At 33.6% G+C, this 20,878-nt stretch overlaps 1 protein-coding gene across 1 annotated transcript in view; it reads left to right on the top strand.

The window, feature by feature from the left end:
* Nucleotides 1–20,878, top strand: part of FAM83B (family with sequence similarity 83 member B) — a 109,861-nt gene that overhangs the window by 18,698 nt on the left and 70,285 nt on the right. Inside the window, exon 2 of the mRNA XM_037844834.1 lies at nt 698–1,204. Within this exon, the coding sequence (XP_037700762.1) occupies nt 758–1,204 (447 nt within the window). The 5' untranslated portion in view covers nt 698–757. The remainder of the gene's footprint in view (nt 1–697; nt 1,205–20,878) is intronic.

Raw genomic sequence — 20,878 nt, 5'->3', positions numbered from 1 at the left:
TAGTTGAGGACCATGCCCCCCGCTCAGGGCTAGCCATGATCATTTATTCTATATTGATCTCTCTTTACTTTTCTTCTTAAAGGACTGAATACAGGCATTACTCATTTTGTCCCTTAGCAATATATTGCTTCATTCAAAATGTTAACAGATTTATGTGTACATTATGCCTCTTCAGCTGTTGAATTAATTCTGAAAGGCATGTGTTTTGTGCTTTTCATCTAGCATAAGTCATCCAGGATATTATTATATGCATAACAATTACTCAGTAAAGACTTCCACTAAAGACTGGCTAGGCATTGATTATATTTTAATTCTATTTTAAAATCTTTAAAAACTGAAACCAAAAAGCCTATAGCAACTGATAACGCCAGGCTTAGTCTTAGATTAAAGTTAAGAAAGACAGACTTTCTGGAAACCAGAGAAGGAAGGTGTGTTGTTTTAGTTGAGATGCTGAAAGGAGAGTACCTTGGAAAAGGAAAATCAGCCAGCAGTTTGTAAAAGGAAATCTGTTTAGTTTCTTTGTGATAGATATGTGAATAGTGGTGCTATTAATATAATTTTGGATATGAAATATATGCCATTTTGAGCTGCTGGTAATATAGTAAGTAAATGTGAAAATAAGTAGTAGGCATATACCATAAAATATTTGATTACAAAATTGTAACTGATTGAGATTTCCTTCTTTTCAAACAACCAGATTCCTCTCGCCACTGCATGAATGGACATTTGAACGTGCTGTTGTCAAACACCTGCGAGCATGGAGACCTCATCAGTGCTTTCCTCTTTAAACGATGAGTGTAAATCAGACAACTACGTTGAGCCTCACTACAAGGAATGGTATCGGGTAGCCATTGATACTCTGATTGAACATGGGTTGGAAGCATACCAAGAATTTCTTACGAAGGAACGAGTTTCAGAATTTTTAGCTGAGGAAGAAATTAATTATATTTTGAAAAATGTCCAGAAAGTTCCACAAAGTACAACATACGGTCCTGACAACAATTCGTGCGATGATGCTTCATCTTCGGGGACTTACTGGCCCATTGAGTCTGATGTGGAGGCTCCAAACCTTGACTTAGGATGGCCATACGTAATGCCTGGACTCTTAGGAGGGACCCACATAGACCTCCTCTTTCACCCACCAAGAGCACAGCTTCTTACAATAAAGGAGACTATTCGGAAGATGATAAAGGAAGCAAGAAAGGTAATAACATTTCTATTTCTGAATGAAAAAATTCAAGCACATAGACAAGTACAGAGAGTGGTATAACAGATATTCATGCTAATAAGAGAATCTCTGGATGTATAGACCATGTCTATTATTCTCAGGAAATACTTTATCCATAGGAAGGCTGCACTTTCTCGTATCTTGCTTACATCTGTGAGAATGGCATCAAGACCCTGCTACATTCCCAAATATATGTATCTCCAGAAGAGCTAAGATTTGTGTGGACTGGGAATAAGATGATTTCGTGCAGTCATAAGTCTATGCCATTTAAAATTTTCTTATTCTGTAAAAGGAAATATGGTTTTGGTGGATCTGGTGACAGATCTGAGTCTTAATTCTTCTCTGAATATTGTTTATGTTATTAACAAAACTGTAGGTTTGCTAATCTATTTCCTGAGTTGTATGGAAACAGTATAAAATGAACCATAGTAATATAAAATTCTAAAGTAGCGTGCTGGGTACATGGCATTTTAGGGCTTTGGTGCTGTTTATCAAATATTTATATTACCTTATAAATGCCAGAAATTCTATTTTAGAGGTTATACAAGGCTGAAGAAAATTTTTTAAATCAATCAATAAAAGTTACTGGAGTTTTCTATGTACTATACTAGGCATTGTAGAGAATACAACAAAACATTCCAAGCTATATATTGAGCTCGACCTAGAGTTTAAAAATATGTAAAAAAAAAGTCATGATTTTTAACCATAATGTGCCTATTTCTTAGTTAAAGATATTGTAAGATTTATATTAGAAACCTTAGGAGGATGCACATATATATGGCATTGCTTTCTTCCTTGTCAACAAGACAAAAATCCTTGGAAAAGCATGCTTTTGTGAAGTGCAGGAATATACGACTCTTGAAATCTGCAGCTGACACGGTAGTTACAAGATAGGTACTAAAAGCACAGCAGTAACGTTAGGGAGACACGATGTTCTGAGGCTAACGTTAAATGCAGGCTTTGAAAAAATAAGGTGATTTTCCCCCACCCTTCTGATCTTAAATAACCTGACTTTTTAGCTATATTAAATCTTTTAGCAGGATTGCACTAAAGAAAGAACTAATCTATTCCAGTTGTTAAAAATTAGCTATGGAACCAGGTACAGATTAGGTGTCCAAACTTGTATTGAATGAATTGAACTGTCAGTTCCATTTTCTGAATTGAACCATGAGTATATCTAAAACTGTACTATCTTGTGCTCTGTGAACAAATTATACAATTGTGGGTTTTTAAAACAACTGAACAAAAGCCAAGAATGTATATGAATCCTTTTAAAGACAAATTAACAAATACCAACTAACATTTGCTAATTTTTGATTGGGAAAGACATTATATTTTTGAACCATGGTGTTAACTGAACATTGAAAAATACATCAGTGAAGTTTAAGCTTATTATTATGGCAAAATCAGTGGGAGGAATTGCATTACTGTGACACAAAATGTAATTCAGGAGATATCATGAGTTCTTGGGCAAGCAATCACTGGAAAGTGAACATTAGTCATGAAATTTTGATGTATTTTTCTTTATAATGTGGCAGCTGTGTATTTAGTGGACCTTTAAAAGTACTATCCTCTCCCTGGTCATTGTCTGTTGAAAACTCCTACTCGCAAGCTGAGGGAATTGAAGTCCATACTGTAAAATACAATGAATGTTCTGCTTATCTTGTACAAAATCAATGTGGCATAAGATAGGAAAGATAATTTTACCTTTATTTGATTTTTATGCACATATCCAAGCTGAATTCAAAGAAAGGGAATTATTTGGACTTTGTTAATTGAGTATATTACAATTGAATTTAAATCATTACAGATAACTTTGTTGTTGGTTTTTTCAAAAGTGTGGGGAATGTGGTGGTTTCTATCCAAATGCAATTAATGTTGAGGTGACCTCGGCTGTATATTTATGGATGTATGTTTCTCAAGAACTTTAGAAATTTCTTCCTATGTCATTATGTTAATTTAAAGATTTTAAAGAGTCTACTACCATGGTGAAAATAGTTATTGTCCCTAATTTTTATTAATAAGACTATTTAGCCAATAACTACTCAAGGTCGTGTGACACATTTTCAAATAAGAGGAACAAATATTATGAATTAAAAGCTTGTCAGAACGTATTACTTTTTAAAGATTAACTGTGGATTTTCATGACTATTATTTATTCAGCAGACAAGCCAGATTCTTGTGATCTTTTAGAATTAATGGAAGCCAGTTAGTCATCAGGATAAACTTTTGTATTTTTGAACTATTTTCAAGGTACAAATGATCTTTATTGGAAACTCTCAGTGAATTGTCATATCATTTTGAAGAGGGATTGATCCTTGTTTCATAAAGTGTTTGAATAATGTATATTTTAAGGGATAGAATAAAATTTCTTACCTCCAAATTTATCAGAGAGATTTTTTTTGGTAACCAACATTGTAAAAGTCTGTGGAGATATGAAGCCAAACAAGTGGTTAGGAACCAGCAAAGCAGAACCCAGGAAGCAATGTCAGATAAGAATTTAAATCCATTTTCCTGTTCTGTTTGCAGTTGAGATAAGGTACTTAAGAAAATAAATGCCATATTATGGAAAAATCTTAAAATAATGAAAAGAATCCAAAGGCAATTTGTTTAGAAGTCTAAACATTTGAAATCCAATCATAACCACCAAGTTAAGCTTCTAGTCCCTTGAGAAAGGAATTTAAAATGATATTACATCTAATCTATTTTTACTGAAAATATTTTGTCTTTGAATTTCATTAATTCATATGCTGTTTTTTCTAGCTGAAGTTGTACAACTTGGAATCATTCTGCTCTTATAAGCAGAATATGACCTTTTATAGTATTTCAGAAATCCATAGATTTGTTTTTATTCATTTTGTTTTTGCCAATAGTCATGTAGAAGTTCTTCAGAGGTTTTTTTGTTTTTTTTTTTTAAGTTTAGTTTTTTGTTTGTTTGCTTATTTTAACTTTTAGAATTTTTCTTTGGAAGAATCCAAGTATAATAACATCTTACTTGTACCCTAAAAGGGCCATAATGTAATTTATTGGCACTTTTTCTAATCCTTTTCTATTTTAAATTTTCACTATGTGGTTGACATGATTACATTTGTGTCAACTTTGTAAAGTCTGATAATGTCTAGCAAGACTTTTCCCAGGTAATTATATGTCTCTCTAGTAGTGTTCCCAAGATGATATATGCATATATTCCTAATTGTTGTGAACTTCTCTTACAAAAGTATCCTCTCTAATTATTTTTAAAAAGTCATCTTTCATTAAAGTGATTTTTCTTCCACTTAATGGTGGATATCTGAAGAGTTATAACTTCTGAAATTCTTGAACATGTAAATGTTTTACCAGAATATTTGCATCATCCAATTTCCTAATTCTAGGCTAACTTCTTTTGTGAAATGTGAATATTAACTCTTGTGAAATACAGAATCAAAGCATCACATAAGCAAAAGTCTTGTGAGAATTAGGACAGAGTGATTCCTGAGGTGCTTTGTCCTACATCACCCAGTACAGGTCTTGGTTCCTCCCTGAGTTCCTGGGTGTGTCTGTTATGGCCATGGGTGTCATTAGTAATACAGAGAAATATTAACTACCAATTGATCCCACAGCTGCCAAGGGAAAAGCAAACAGATGACGGAGGCACTTCCTATTAGTTGACTGCTGTCATAGAGGTAGTACTAGTCTAGCGGCTTGGTGACCAGGGCTCTACCACTAACTAGTGGCATTGAACAAGTCCTTGCATCTCCCCAGGAATCATCTATATAGTGAAAGATATGATACGAAAAACTTCCAGTGCTTTAAAAAATCTGATACCTGTATTCAAACCTCTCAGAGTGCTTACCGACTCAAGATTACTTTATATGTTACACTTCTTGCTGGATTAGTCCACAAAGTGAACAATTATGATTGTATGATGATGTGTCACTTCTGTCTGCATCAGTTTTCAGCCATGTCCTGCTCAGCTAAGTGATGGTTATGTATTTATCAGTACCTTTTTTGGGCTAGGATCATCTTCCTTCTAATGTTCCTAATTTTTATTAAGCATTTCTTTGCTACATCATCCCTACGCCAATTCTTACTGTGAATCCTTTCATTGAATTCAAGTCAAAATTAGTTTCTTCCAGGAAATATCTTTTGCTTAGTCAGATGTAGTGACATTATTATCCTGTGATGTTGAGTACCACTTCTCTGAACAACAGGTATTAGGTATTAATATATATTTATGTTTGAATATATGTGAGAGAGAGAGGGAAAGAGAGGAAGTTGGGAAAAAGAGAGGGAAGGAGGAGAGGTGGGAAAGTGCTAGAGAGAGAGAGGGATGGAAAGAGAGAGAGAAAGAGAGGGAGATAATCTTGTTAAAATTGCACTGACTTTGCCATGCCAACTATTGCTGGATCTGTAGAGAAATATTCTTTCTATGCCAAACTCCTAGTGCTATACAGAGCTAACATATTCCTCTCAGACCATTTACCCACACTACTACCAATAACCCTGATGATATTAAATATGTTATTTTTAACATAGTTATGGGAGAAGAGAGAGGAAAGAAGGTACTATAGAAGGACTCTTACTTTATTGCAAGATAGAGTTTCAGGCTTCTTTGATTGATTTGATAATTTGTATAGGCAAAAAGCTGTAACTCCCTGGTTTTTATTGCCCAAATTCAAATAATTCTCTTTTAACAGAAGCACCATGGAATGGCTGGAATGCTCTGTATCTTGAAGTCAGTCAGGGGTAGGTTGAATCCCAGCTCAACCAGCTGTTCATATAGGATAATACAAATAAAACCTCTCTGAGTTTTATTTTTTCCAACTGTAAAATGGAGATGCTAATACTCGAGGATTCTTGTGAGATTTGAATGAAATAGCTGACACGACACCTGCCACATATTTGGCACCAAGTGTGTGGTGCTCTGGATCTGCTGCTGCTTCTTTTCCTCCTACTTCTGCTAGTACTATGTTATTCCATAAATTTATTTCATCAAAAAATGTATTAGTCTTTATTTTTGCATCATTATGATTTGAAATTTGTTCTTTTAAAGTAAGAGTAACCTCTGACCAAGTTTAGTGTCTGATGAGACAATATCTCACTAGGAATGCCAGCTGTTTGTGAAATGATATTCTAGGAAAGACAAACACATTTCTGAAGTATCATAATTATTATGTACACTGCGTTAGTTGCAGAGCAACACAACACTTCCCAATTTTTATTGCTTGGAATATTCAAACTGGGAAAATACTGACTCAAGATAAGTATATTTGAAAATAAGATCTGTTGTGAAGACAGCTTAGATATGCCTGTTGAATATTTCAGGATGTGCAAAAAAGGTACTCTCCTTTATGAAAAGCTGTATTGCTTTTTTTTTTTTCCCTCTTTTTTTCTTTTTTAACCTTTTTGTTGTGGTAACATATATACAATATAAAACACTTTCAAAAACACAATTCAGCACTATTAATGAGATTCTCAGTGTTGTGCAACCATCACCACCGTCCTTTACCAGCATTTTTCCGTCACCCTGAACAGAAGTTCTGCACCCATAATGCAATAAACTATTTCCCCCACCCCAACCTGTAATCAGCTTTCTGTCTTCATGAACCTGTATATTGTAGATATTTCATGTAAGTGAATTCATACAATATTTGTCCTTTTGTGTCTGGCTTATTTCACTTATCATGTCTTCAAGGTTCATCGATTTTACAGCATGAATCAGAACTTCATTCCTTTTTTACTGCTGAATTATATTCCATTGTATGTATATACCACATTTTGTTTCTCTATTCATCCATTGATGAACACTTGGGTGGCTTCCACATTTTGGCTATTGTGAATAATGCTGCTAAAAATATTGGTGTACAAGTATCTGTTCAAGACCCTGATTTCAACTGTTTGGGGTATATACCAAGAAGCAGAATTGCCAGGTCATATTCTATGCTTAACTTTCTGAAGGACCACCAGCCTTAAACTATACTTTCTTACCTACAGATCTGAGATCTGAAAAGATACAGAACTCTGGTGAAAAGTTAAGGGAATGAGGCATGTTCTGCAGAGCAACAGAAAAAGTAAACTGTTCCATTTTCATTGAGAGTCTTAAAAATGATAATTTTATTGGGTTTTAAAGACAATTTAGATGTGATCCATATTTATGAAAAAAACAACAACAAAGGTTTTGTAAATTTTGAAAATTCATATGCATTATAGATCTGCCATCTTGGTGTCAAAAGTTGGTTGAAATCACTCCTAGTTTATAAAGTTTTGTTACTTACTGAACTTGTCTGATATAATTCAAAAGGTATTAAATAGTATTATTTAGGTCACAATCTAATTAGTCTTTTTAGCCTTAAAAAATCTGCTTTACTGATAGAGGTGCTATTTTATGCTTTGTTAAAACAAAAAAATCTGGAGAGTATTAAAAATGAACATAAAATTATTATATGAGATCTAACTTGGCTGCATAATAGGTTTCAAATGTTTTACCAAGTAATGTGTTATCAGTTAAGATCTAAAGATCGTCTATGACTTTTATTTTTAACAGATTTTTATTTTAAAATAGACTACATGAAAAAAAGTTGAGCTTTTAAGAAAAAAAATTAGAATTGCTTATAGGTTTCAACAAAGTTATTCAAAACTTTGCCTTGCTAATATTAACTTGTACCTTTATTTATTGTTGGAAAGATACACTTTAAAATTTGAGTTCTTTCAGAATGTATATCATTTACCTGATTATGGCTCTAAGACCATTTTCTCTACCCAGTTATCATTCTCTTGTTACTCTTAAACTATTTTTTTTCCAAAATAAACAGTGAGAGATAATTCCTACAGGAGCTGCATGTGGTGTGTACAATTTTTCTATTGAACTTTGTGGTATTGTTATTGATAATAGTACAAATTTACCTCCATTCTCAATCTTTGAAGTAGAATGCTTATTTTTTATGATCACTTATATTTACTCAATTTTTCTTCCTGCTGCAGGAGTAAAATAATGACCCCTTATTTAGTACTTATTGAAATGCATAATAATTTTCTGAGGACTCACCTTCAGTAGTTTTTTGGAATGGCAAAGCTAATTATCATCATAAAACATTGTCATCATAAAATAACCGAGTTATCGTTAATGTCTAAGTAATACATAAATTCAATTGGGGCGGAATTTAATGGTCTTACCACTTCAGATGCCTTCAGGGCCAACCAAGAAAAATAACTGCAAAGAGAAGGTATTGGGAGGTATTGCAATAGGGAGTGAAAGGAACATGGATGAAAAGAAGATAGCATGAACTGGCTGTACTCATTCTTTTTTAAAGTGTTATGAATAAAATGTAGCTGGCAGCTGAATGAGATGATAAGCTTAGGACTTCAGGTACATGTTGAGGCATCTTACCAAAGTTAATTTTCATGGGAATAGAGAGAGATTACTCTCCTTTACTTGTCTGTCCCCTTGGTAAATGTAAAGTAATGGACATTTGCTATAGGAGCCTCTTTGAGATGATGAGGGCTGTAACGCCACTCTAATATTTTCATTTTAAAGGATTCTGCCTATTCTTGTATAGTTGATGCAGGCTTTTATATCAATTATAGGTATCTTTTAACTATTCACTCTTCAAATTATCTTGGAAAAATTGGTCATCTTTTATCATCAGGGCTTGACCTGGCATTTTACTTAGGTAATGGATTTACGTTATGTAATCTAGTAACAGTAGCAGGTAATATTTATTGAGCATTTATGTGTCAGGCACAGTGCTAAGCACTTTATATGTATTACCATAAATTAACCTTCACAAAAACCCTGTGAAATAGGTACCTTTATCACTCACATTTTACTGATGAAAAATCTGCTTTCTTGTGATAGGTATGACTAGTTAGTGGAGCAGAGTGAAATCAAAATGATCATAATTGAAAAGTAATAATCTCCGCACATTACTAAATGGAGTTATTAGAATAATTGGTTGAGGTAGTCTAGGATTGATACCAGGTGGTGGAGATGTGGAAGCACTGGTTTCCAAAGGGACCGGGTACAAGTCCATCATGGGGTTGTTACTGAAAGTCAGAATAAACTTGCCAGGAATGGACAGAAGGTTATGATGAGTAGATTAGGTGTAGCACCGAGAATGAAGACAGGAGCAGGAGATGTTGAAAGGAAATGGGTTCTCAGAGTTCAAGTATAAGGAGAATTCAAAGAGAGGAGAGGGCAGTCAGGCATTGAAGTTGCCCTTTGGCCTCCGGAGTTCAATTACAAAGGGGATCAGTATTTGACCAACCTACAGATTAAAAAGTATGGCAGCCCGTTCCTCATTCAGCAAATATTTATGGAGCATGTACTGTTTGCCAAGTACTGTGCTAAATTCTGGTGATACATAAGAAAATAAAGTACCAAAAAATCCTTCCCTACTTTAACATTGTGAATGTTATTAATCCCACTGCATGGTATGCTTGAGAGGGGTTGGGATGGGAAGATTTATGTTGTATATATGTTTCCACAATTTAAAAAAAAATGAAAGAAGTAGAAACTAAATAGATAATTAAATGCAATACATAATACCAGCTGGGATCTAAGATAGGAGGAGAAAAAGCTCAAAAAGACATTATTGGGTTGTAAGGAACAATTTGAGTATAGAATGTAAGCTTCATATCAATGTTAAGTTTCTTTAACTTGATAACTGTACTTAAGGTGATTAACATGAGTGACTATCCTTGTTCACAGGTAGTGTTCATGGAAGTATTATGTTCAAGGAATATGTTCAAGGAGTATGATGGGTGCAACCTGCTCCCAAATGCTCAGAAAATAGATAGATAGATAGATAGATAGATAGATAGATAGAAAGATAGACAGACAAGATGGTACAGAAAAGGTGGCAAAATGTTAAAGTTGGTTGATCTGGATATCTAGGGGAGTGGGGTTGTGTTGAAGTTCTCTGTAAGGGGTTTGTATTGTTTTTGCAACTGTTCTATAGGTTTGAAATTATTTCAAAATAAAAAAAAAATGAAAAAAACAAAACAAAACACCTCTGCCCTTGAATGAAATTGCATACAAATGGAGGAAAGATAGATAATAAGCATAACAAATGAGGAATGCTGTGAAGAACACAGACACAAATACAGTTAGGTCAGGAGATCTGGGAGTATTGGAGAGTAGTTTGCAATTATAAACAGGGTACTCATAGTAGACATCATCAGTAAAGTGATACTTGAGCCAAGACTTGAGGAAAGAGGGAATAAGCCATGCAGATATTTGTAAGCGGAGAAGAGTGGACGAGGAGAAATTTTAGGGCAGGAACATGGCCTGTTTTTTAAAGGTAACATGGGGGCTGGAATGTGGAGGGCCTTCTGGGCCATTGTAAGGTCTTTGGCTTATGCTCTGTGTAAAATGGGGAGCCCCTGGGAAACTGAACGAAAGAGAGACATGATCAATTTCAAACATGCTATATTTTAAAATATACCTCTGGTTGTAGTATTGAAAATTGGCTCTAGGGGTTGAAGAGTGAGCAGATAAGTGGCTATGAAAATAATTTCAAGTGAGAATTGAAGGAGTCTTAGACATGATGGTAGCAGTAATGAGATTTGGGTATATTTTGAAGTTAATGAAATGCGGGGTGTGAAATAAGTTGAGGGATTCAAAATGACGCTAACAGTTTTGGCCCAATCAGTTGGAAATGCATTTGAAGTCGACATCAGAGAGAGCCGGTTACAGGAGCCTTCATTTATCTCTTTCCGGAAGTCTTGGAGTGGACAAGCTCCATAGCCCCGGCATCCAAGACTTAGTCTTCAGACACCTCTAAGTATAGAGATTAAAGTTCACAGTAGAACTCAGATATAGAGTGGCAGGACTGGATATCAGTCCTGACACTGAGGGCCTCACTGAGAGAGAGTTGAAAGTAACTTGGATAAGATTCATTTGCAAAGGAGTGGGTAAGTAAGGCATGTGAGATAAGAACAAGACTCACTAGAAGCTTAACAACAGGAGCTGATTCATATGCCTTGCTGAGAAGGAGAACCTCCCAACACTTGGTCTTTTCAATCAGATTTTATCAGTATTTATTAAGAGTTCCCATTTGCTGGGTCAGGTGAGAGAAAAATACAGAGTAAGAAACTGGAAGGTGTCATATAAGAAGTTATTTAGGCCATTTTGAGTGAATAGATTTTGAAAAGTAGGAGATTTGTGGTGGAGAGCTTGGTGTTTTTAGGCAGGAGGAAATATAGGGGAAGAAGAATGGGGTAGAAAAAGGGAAGATGGAAGTTTTTCAGAGAAGTAGATTGAGGCCAAATTGTGGAGATCTTTCAATCCAACTTTTGTGGATATGGACAGTGGGAAGTCATGAAATGTTTTTAAGTAGGGCAGTGATGTCATAAAATTTGGTCTTGGACATATTAATGTCATGTTTTGGTTAGTTAAACATATTCTAGAAGGAAATATAAAATGAGTTTGTAATGTGTTGGGATATGTTCAGTTTAGCTGACTAAAGTTCACTGGAAAACAAAATGTCTTCTTAAGGTGAAAATGTATTATCTTCAATTTTCTGCTATAATAGAAAAATATAACTACTTAATTCTGTGTTTCAAAGAACGTTCTTTTCTTGTCTTTTAGCTATTTTAAGGAAATGTCTTAATTTTAAATCAATAAAATTCCCCTATAAAAAGGCTCAACCACATACACATATATCACAATCCAGCTTAGCCCTAGGACCAAGAACACTCCAGGCACGGAGTCAGACGTGAGTTTAATAGGACTTACTTACAGGAGTTATGGTTCCATAGTGGCGACTGGCCAGGAAAGATGGAAGTTAGCGCTCTGCGAAAGCAGAGGGTGCCAGGGGGTGGTTTATAAGGGTTAGGACAAGGAGGGTGTGAGAACAGAATTTTAGCAAGGTCTTGTGACACAGGTGTGTGGAGCTCTGTTATCAACAATGATCAGAGGAGGGGAGTTTCCACGCTTTGTTTACAATACATTTTTTCCTCCCCAGGGGAGGTCTGATGACTTTTCAAGTTTGTCCTGGTCAAGTAGACGGCTACATGAAATCACTATGGAGGGGAGAGGGCCTGGGCCCTGGGCCCCACAACATAGTTTCATTGTATAAGTACCTATTGAGTCCCTACTATGTGCAAGCACTCTGGTCATAAAAGTGGTAAAAAGAAACACCTAAAGTGGTTTATATGGCATATGTGCTAAAAGGCTCATATAGAAATATAGGTAAAATGCTGCATGCATATGTAGGACACCATCCTAAAAGGCCTATATATTACAGTCTGGATTTTTTTTTTTTTTTTTCCTCTTTATATTCTTTGGTTATCAGAGGATTGTAGAGACACTTCCCAAAATTTCAGAATAGAAAAATGATATAAATAAAATGCCTCCAAAATATTTATTGGCAAACATATCTTACAACATCTTAGTGTATATATTAAAGTATATTTTTTCTATTTTCATATTACATATATTTCTTATGAAAATATGGAAAAATATAGGAAAGGGATAAGAAAATAAAATTCAACCATAATCTTCCAGTAGAGATAATCACTGCTGCTAATGTTGGAAGTTTTCTTCCAGGTTAGATAAATAGATGGATAGAGAAGCACATGTTTGTGCATCTTATATAGATCTTAGAAATTGAATGTATTATACTTGAGACAATATTATGTTTAAAACTTTTTCCCCTGCTTTTTTTCCCACTGAGGATATTTCCCATAATAAAATATTTGATTTCCTTTACTGATATGCAATGGTATAAGCAAACAGAGGTCAGTGAGCACTACCTACCCTAGATTCAGGTAATAAGGAAGTTCATTGTTTGTAGGGAATTTAAAAACAGTAAGATTAACTGAAAGTCAGTCTGCTTTTTATTACACCAGGTGCTGGCAATTATAAACAATATCACTGACAGCATTCTCCTCACCAGGACAGACTTCTGCTACAGCTGCCTCCACCCATCCCCTACCCACCTCCACCCTCTTTAGTACATCAGCGCTAATATAATGAGTCTTATGGTATCCCTTTAGAAGTGAAGCAAACTTCATGACTGTTTTTCATAGCATTAGACACCCAAGAGTTAGTTGACTCTTGAAGTTTTAAATGAAGAAAAATCAATTAGGTGTGCGTTTTCTTTTATAAACCAAAACTTTCCTTTGGGCTGTGTTAATTTCTTACTAGTAATCACATTGTATTTCTCCCCAATGAATTCAAGCACAGGAAATATTTTAAACAAGTAAATAAATGTGAAAGGCTAAGATGTTGCCATTTGGCTAAATATCAATCCAATATGTGCTATTGAAGGATCCATAATCATGAAAATAAATCACTATGCATGTCATAGTAGTCATCTACAAGCCTGCTGAAATTTTGGAACAATTACTGATAAAGAAGAATCTGAGGTTTGTGGCCATGGAAATGGAGAGAAATTGAGAAAGGTGAACAGGCTTGTCCAGTCACCCCACTGATTAGTAAACATCAATACTGATAATATCTAGGTCTTTTGACAGCCATTCCAAGACTCTCTTGTATCATGTTGCTTCTCTGGTGGGAAGAAGAACTAAATTTGTTAATGACATTAATTATATCTAAGGTTTATCAGGTGTTGTGTACCAGGCACTTTACATGTATTAACACATCTTTACAACAGCTCTCTAAGAAGGGTATCACTGTCATCTCCTTTCAGAGGGACAGAAGAGACAGAGCCTGTGTTTGAACCCAGGCAGTCGGCTCAGACGGAGCCTGGCCTTTTAACCTAATAGAGTGTATTAAGTTTGATTGAGAACTTCATGCTGGACATTATGCAAACCAGCTGAATTCTCACAACACTTTTTTGTAGGATTTTATCTACCAGATAAAAATCCAGTTCATAAGCGTAGCATATATAGTCTCTTCATGCTGAGTCCTTACCGTTGTGTTTATCTCCTTCTCCATCTGCCTCCACACAGCTTATACTCCAGTACTACTGAATTGCCTTCTCTGTACCTTCCATGGTAGTTTATCCCTTCCTACTTTTGTTGATATTCACTCCTCCTCTTGAAGCACCTTTTTCCGTCTTCTCTATCTTCTACTCGTCTTTTAAAAGCCATTTCAAATTTTACTTTTGAGAAAGTTTTGATCAATTTCCTTGCAGACTGATTAGTTGTCCTTGGTGTTATTGTTTCTTTTGGATTTTTGATAGAACATCTATTCTCTGTTCTGTCACAGAGCCCATGATGCTTTACTAGAAATTGCCTTTTCTTACTGGGTCATTTATCTTTTTCTTATTGATTTGTAAGAATTTGTTATAACGTATATGAATTATCAGATGCATGTGTTGCAAATGTTCTGTGTCTTACTTTTTTGATGAACAGAAATTATTAATTTTAATGTAGACCAGTTTACCGATCTTTTCTTTTTTTTAAGATTAACTATTTGGGGATCTTATTTAAGAAATATTTGCCTATTCCCAAGATCAAGATGATATTCTTCTTTATTAGTTTCAAGAAGCTTTATTTTACCTTTCATATAAATTTTTTGAGGATCTGCTGTACTTTTTATTTTTTTTAAGTGCAATTTTATTAAGATATATTCACACACCATACAATCCATCTAAAGTATCAGTGGCTCCCAGTATCATCACATAGTTGTGCAATCATCGGCACAATCAACTTTAGAACACTTCCATTGCTCAAAATAATAATAATAATAATAATAATATAAAATAAAAATATAAATAAAATGCAAAACATCCCATACCTGTTATCCCCCTATTTTTGACCCCTAGTATTGGTGTGGTACATTTGTCATTGGTGATGAAAAAATATAAGATATAATTGTTAATTACAGTCCATAGTTTGCAATAGGTACATTTTCTTCCACATACCACTCTATTATTAACTCCTTATAATAGTGTCATACATTAATATGACAATTGTATCATTCTAGTTCATTAAAGAACCGTTTCATATTTGTACTGTTAATCACTGTCATCGTCTACCACAAGATTCACTGGGGTATACATTCCCATGTTTTCACTTCTAGCTTTCCTTCTGGTGACATACATGACTCTAAACTACCCCTTTCAACCACTTTCGCTCATAATTCAGCACTATTAATTATACTCACAATAATGTGCTACTGCACCCCTATCCATTTCCAAATGGTTAAGTTCAAGCTAGTTAAACATTCTGCACATATTAAGCACCCACTCCCCATTCTCTAGCCTCTTTATATCCCCTGATAACCTATATTCTATATTTTATGTATAGAATGCATAAAATATAAACTCATAGTTTACATATAATAATTAGTTCATTTTAGTGAGAGCATACAATATTTGTCCTTTCGTGTCTGACTTATTTCACTCAACACAGTGTCCTCAAGGTTCATCCATGTTGTCGCATGCTTCAGGACTTCATTCCTTCTTACCACTGAATAATATTCCATTGTATGTATATACCACATTTTGTTTATCTATTCATCTGTTGATGGACACTTGAGTTGTTTCCATCTTTTGGCAATTGTGAATAACGCCACTATATCCTTTCCTTTCAACCTGCAGAACCCTCTTTAGCATCTCATGTAAGGTCGGCCTAGTGGTAATGAACTCCCTTAGCTTTTGTTTATCTGGAAATGTCTTAATCTTGCTTTCCTTCATGAAGGGATATCAAATTTTTGTTGACAATTTTTTGCTTTCAGCACTTTAAATACATGGCCTTCTTGCATCCATTGTTCAGCACTTAATTTTATTGAGGATCCCTTGTACATGACACATTGCCTCTCTGTTGCAGCTTTCAGAATTCTCTTTATCTTTGGCATTTGGTAGTTTGATTATAATATGCCAAAGCTTGGGTCTATTTGGGGTTATCCTGTTTGGAGTTCATTGAATGTCTCGGATGTCTGTATTCTTACCTTTCATTAAATTTGGGAAGTCATCAGCCATTATTTCTTTGAATATTCTCTGTGCCCATTTCTCTCTTGCTTCTCTTTCTGGGACACCCATAATGTGTATATTGGTATGCTTGATGGTGTCACACAGATAGAAGCCACCTGGACTCTGAAGACAGAGGGACACCTTTGTCCCATGGGAAGGCATATCGCCATGTCTGCTGGTCCTTTACTCTTCTCTCCCTGGTTTCGTTGCTTCCAGCTTCTGGCCTCAGTAGCTTCCTCTGAGCTTCTGTATGTGTCCTTGCCTCTCAGCTTTTCTGGTGCTCTTCTACCTTTCATATTTAGGTTAATAAATCCATCCAGTATTGATTTATGTGTAAATGTGAAGTCAGGGCCCAGTTTTTTTTCCATATGGATATCTGGTTGATACAGTGCCATTTATTGAAAAGATTATTATCCCTTCCCCACTGCACTGTAGTGCCACTCTTGCCATTACTCAAGTAACCACATATACATATATATGGGGATGTTTCTGGATTCTGCTCTGTTCCATTTTTCTATTTGTGTGTCCTTTTTCCAATATCACAGTGTCTTAGTTATTACAGCATTATAATAAGTTTTCAACTGTGTTATTCTTGAATACTGCCTTGACTATTCTAAATCTTTTACTCTTCTTTAGGAACTTTAAAATCAGCCTCAATTTCCACAAAAAAAATCCTGGGATTTTGTTTGGAATGGCATCGCATCTCTAGATCAGTTTGAGAAGAATTGACAACTTTACAATATTGAATATTTCAATCCACAAACAAATATTTCTCCATTTGTTTAGTTATAATTTCTTTTAGTGAAATTTTGTAGAGTTCTTACACACCATTTGTTTGATTCATTCTTAATTAGTGGTTAGTGTTTACTCTGTTGGAAATGGGGTATTTTAAATTTTTGATCTAATTGTTTTTTGTGCTAAGTATATAAAATTATAATATATTTTTATATATTAACCTTGGGTCCAATGACCTGATAAATTCACTTATTAACTGCATTAGTTTATATACAGATTTTTAAAATTTTCTGGATATATAATCATGTCATCATTAAATAATGCTAGTTTCATACCTCCTTTCCAATTTACATGGCTTTTGTCGCTATTGTCTTATTTTCCTTGTCTAAGTCCTCCATTACCACACTTAGTTAAATGTTAAATATGAATGATATTTGCTATAGGATTTTGCAAGATTATCAGATTAAGGGAATTTTTTCTACTCCTACTTTAAGTGTTTTTATCATGAGGGGATGTCAGTCATATGATTTTTCTCCTTTATTCTGATAATATGTTAATCTACATTGATTGATTTTCTACAAATATACCATGAATGCAATCCTGGAATTCTTCTTATTTGGTTATGATATATTGTCCTATTTATATAAAAATAAGTTAAATTTGTTAAGATTTTCTTTATGCATTTTGTGTTTATGTTCAGGAGAAGTACTCGCTTGTAAATTTCATTTTATGTATTCTACTTGTCAGGTATTATCAAGGTTCTGCTTGCCTCACAAGATTACCCCTTTTTCTTTTTCTTTTTCCCTATTCTCTGGAAGAGTTTGTATAAGATTGGTATTTTTCTACCTTAAATGTTTGGAAAAATTCATCAATGAACTCATTAGGGCCTGAAGTTTCCTTTATGAATATGTTTCTAATCACAGGTTTAATTTCTTTTACAGATCTAAGACCATTTAGATTTTCTATTTTCTCTTGACTTTCTTGTAGTAAATTTTGTTTTTATAGGATTGTGTCCAGTTTATCTAAGTTTGTAATCTCTTTATAGTTTTAATGACCATTTGATTTGTAGTGATGTTCTCCTTTCACCCCTTACATTGGATATTCTTTTCTTTGATTAGACTTCTGATTTATCTTTCAAATTCATGTATGTTGATTTTCTACAGTAATAATTTCTGATCCTATCTTTATTATTTCCTTTTTCTCTGGTTTAATTTGCCTTTTTTCTTGACAGGAATACTTGGATTGGGGATTTTTAACATTTTCTTTTCTCATAAATGAATTGTAAATTTTTCTTTAAGCAGAGCTTTAGCTTCATTTCCTGAAACATGATATTTTTTTTCATTATTTTTTACTTAAAATATTTTATGATTTTAATTTGATTTAATCATTGATCCATGGGGTATTTGGCAGTTTGATTTCCAACAATTCTGAATTTTTATCTTTTTATTGTTAAATTCTATTTTAATTATACTGTGATCAGAGAACTTACTCTGTATGACTTGAATATTTGGAAAATATTTGAAATTTGCTTTATTGTTCAGCATGTGGTCAATTTTGGTAAATGACTCATGAGCATTTGAAAATAATAGATATTCTATAGTTATTAGGCAAAGTCTTCTCTGTTCTATTTGGTCAAGTTTTTATTCTTCTTTTATAGCACTTCTTTCTTTTGTTTGTTTGGGATTTTTCTGCTTGTTCTGTATGAATGTAGATCTGTTTCTCCTTTTAAATATTTTAATTTTAAAAGGAATATTTGAGACTATTACTAGGTTCATAAAATTTATGAGTATTTTATCTTCCTCTTGCATTGACTTTTTAAAATTTTGAAACATCTATATCTTCTGTAAAACTTCTTAATTTAAAAATTATGTATTGTGAAACTACAGAGCTTTCCATTTTTATTTGATTAGGATTTTATGTATTGTATAGCATATATGTCCATCCTTATCTGTTCAACTTTTCTCTGCCTTTATACTTATGGTATGTTTCTTGTAAATAGTGTATCATTGGATTTTTAAAAATTAAATCTAAACAATCTTGTCTTTTAAAAGTATATTTAGTAAATAGCATTTAATATAATAATTGATATGTTGATTTTAAGTCTATCATCTTATTTTTTGCATCTGTTCTCTTGTCCCTTTTTCTCCCTTCCTTAACTTTTGTAGGGTCATTCATGTAAGTTATATAGATATTGTCTATATATATATGTGTGTGTGTGTGTAGTAGGTTATATATATGGAGGTTATATATATATTGACTATATATATATAGTCTATACAATTATAAAGTTCATAATTAGCCTCTTAGACTGTATTATACATCAGTATTCTTAGTACACCCTAGAGAGTACAAAGACTCTAATTTCTTTAATTCTACTAAGTCTTCTGTCTTTTTGCCTGTTTTTGGCTTTGTCATGAATTCAGCTTTGATGTATAATTTATTCCCCACAAGATATCTTTATTATTGTTTTAAGCTGTTATTTGGGTGTGTCTATGTACATGACTGGAAATTATTTATTGAATGCTGGACATTTAGTATGAAAAGCTGCAGAAAGAATTTAATTTTCTTTGTGTTAGCAGTTCAGGTAAGGGTAGATCACCTTAATCCAGAGAGGGATTTAGGTATTATAGGGCAGAAATTTAGTCTTTCTGAATAGTGTCCTGTTTTCAGTTTGTACTTTCTCTTAAGCTAACCCTTCAGGAGTCTTTCTTTAAAAACCTGAGGTGTTTATAGGGCTCCTCTTTCTTGACAGAATTTGAACTTCAATTTTTATCTCTTCAATGTGATTGTCAAAAACTTTCCTTAGCTTTTTTACACTCTAAGCAACATCTTTCTGTTTGGTTTCTCAGCCTTCTTTACACCAATCAATTTAGGATTTGGCAAATGCCTTGAATACAGTAAGTGCATGTAATCTTGAGTTCACTTTATAGTGATTCTCTTTTTCCTGTGGTTTGGAGTACCTTGGTAGTACTAAATACCAATTTTTGTCTTTTTCACCCTTCTGAGATTGCTGAAAGCTCTTGTTCACTGCTTACTGTTAGGTCTCAGTGCTTTCCGCTGTGGACTGGCAAATGTCCTGAAGCAAAAAAAAAAAAAAAAAAAAAAAAAGAAGCAGAAAAAATTTGTTTTACCTCATTGCTTTCCCTTTATTTGTGATCTTAGCCCCATAAGTCATGTTTGCCATTATTTTATTTATTTTCAGTTTTTTTTTGCAACTCTTACAATTGCTTTAATTGTAAGAGTTGGTATAATACAAGCTATTATAGCCTGTAGGAGGAGTCCTTTTCTTTTTATTTTGAATTAACAGTATGATAAAATACCCCAAGATCTGCATGTCAAATATGTTAGGTGTGAGTTAAAGGAGTTTAAAATACGAATAAATCATGAAGATCAACCATAACTATTTTAATGTTTAGAAAAATTTGTTTAAAATTTATTTCTAGTACTTATTCAGTGAATCAGTTAAGACTATTTTAATTTTACTCTTTTCTTGAGCAATTCTAACATTTTAATGGCTAGAAACCATTCTGTATTTTATTTTTTCCCCATGTCTCTCTTTTCCAACTTTTCTCCCTGTGGTACACAGCATGAAACCCATTATTTCAACTATAAACCAAATGGATTTTTGTCCATCTAAACTATGTAAGATAAATTCCTGTGTTTAAAGTAATATTACTTAAAAATGGTATGTATATGAGGATATGTACATACATAGATATATATAAGAATAGATATTCATGTATACATATAAGGATATATGTATGGACTTTTCAGTTCTTCCTTTTTAAAATCTTAAAGAGAGACCTCCATGTAATTGATAATATTTTATAAAAGTTTACCTGTATGGGGATTTAAATGGAGTTTAAGGACTTCTGGTTTTATGGTCTTATAAAATTAATTCTGTGTATTTTTAAAATTATAGTATAAAATCAGTCATATATGGTAATTTAGTAACAATTTTATCTTATATAACTTTTATATCTTATACTTTAACTATTTCTGTTAAACCTACTTTTTTTAGCCCAAGTGTAAAAATGTCATAATCAGAAAACAT

This window comes from Choloepus didactylus, chromosome 7 (assembly GCF_015220235.1).
Source record: "Choloepus didactylus isolate mChoDid1 chromosome 7, mChoDid1.pri, whole genome shotgun sequence".
NCBI lineage: Eukaryota > Metazoa > Chordata > Mammalia > Pilosa > Megalonychidae > Choloepus > Choloepus didactylus.
The sequence above is the reverse complement of the archived record's forward strand: the minus strand, read 5'-3'. Positions and strand labels throughout refer to the sequence as shown.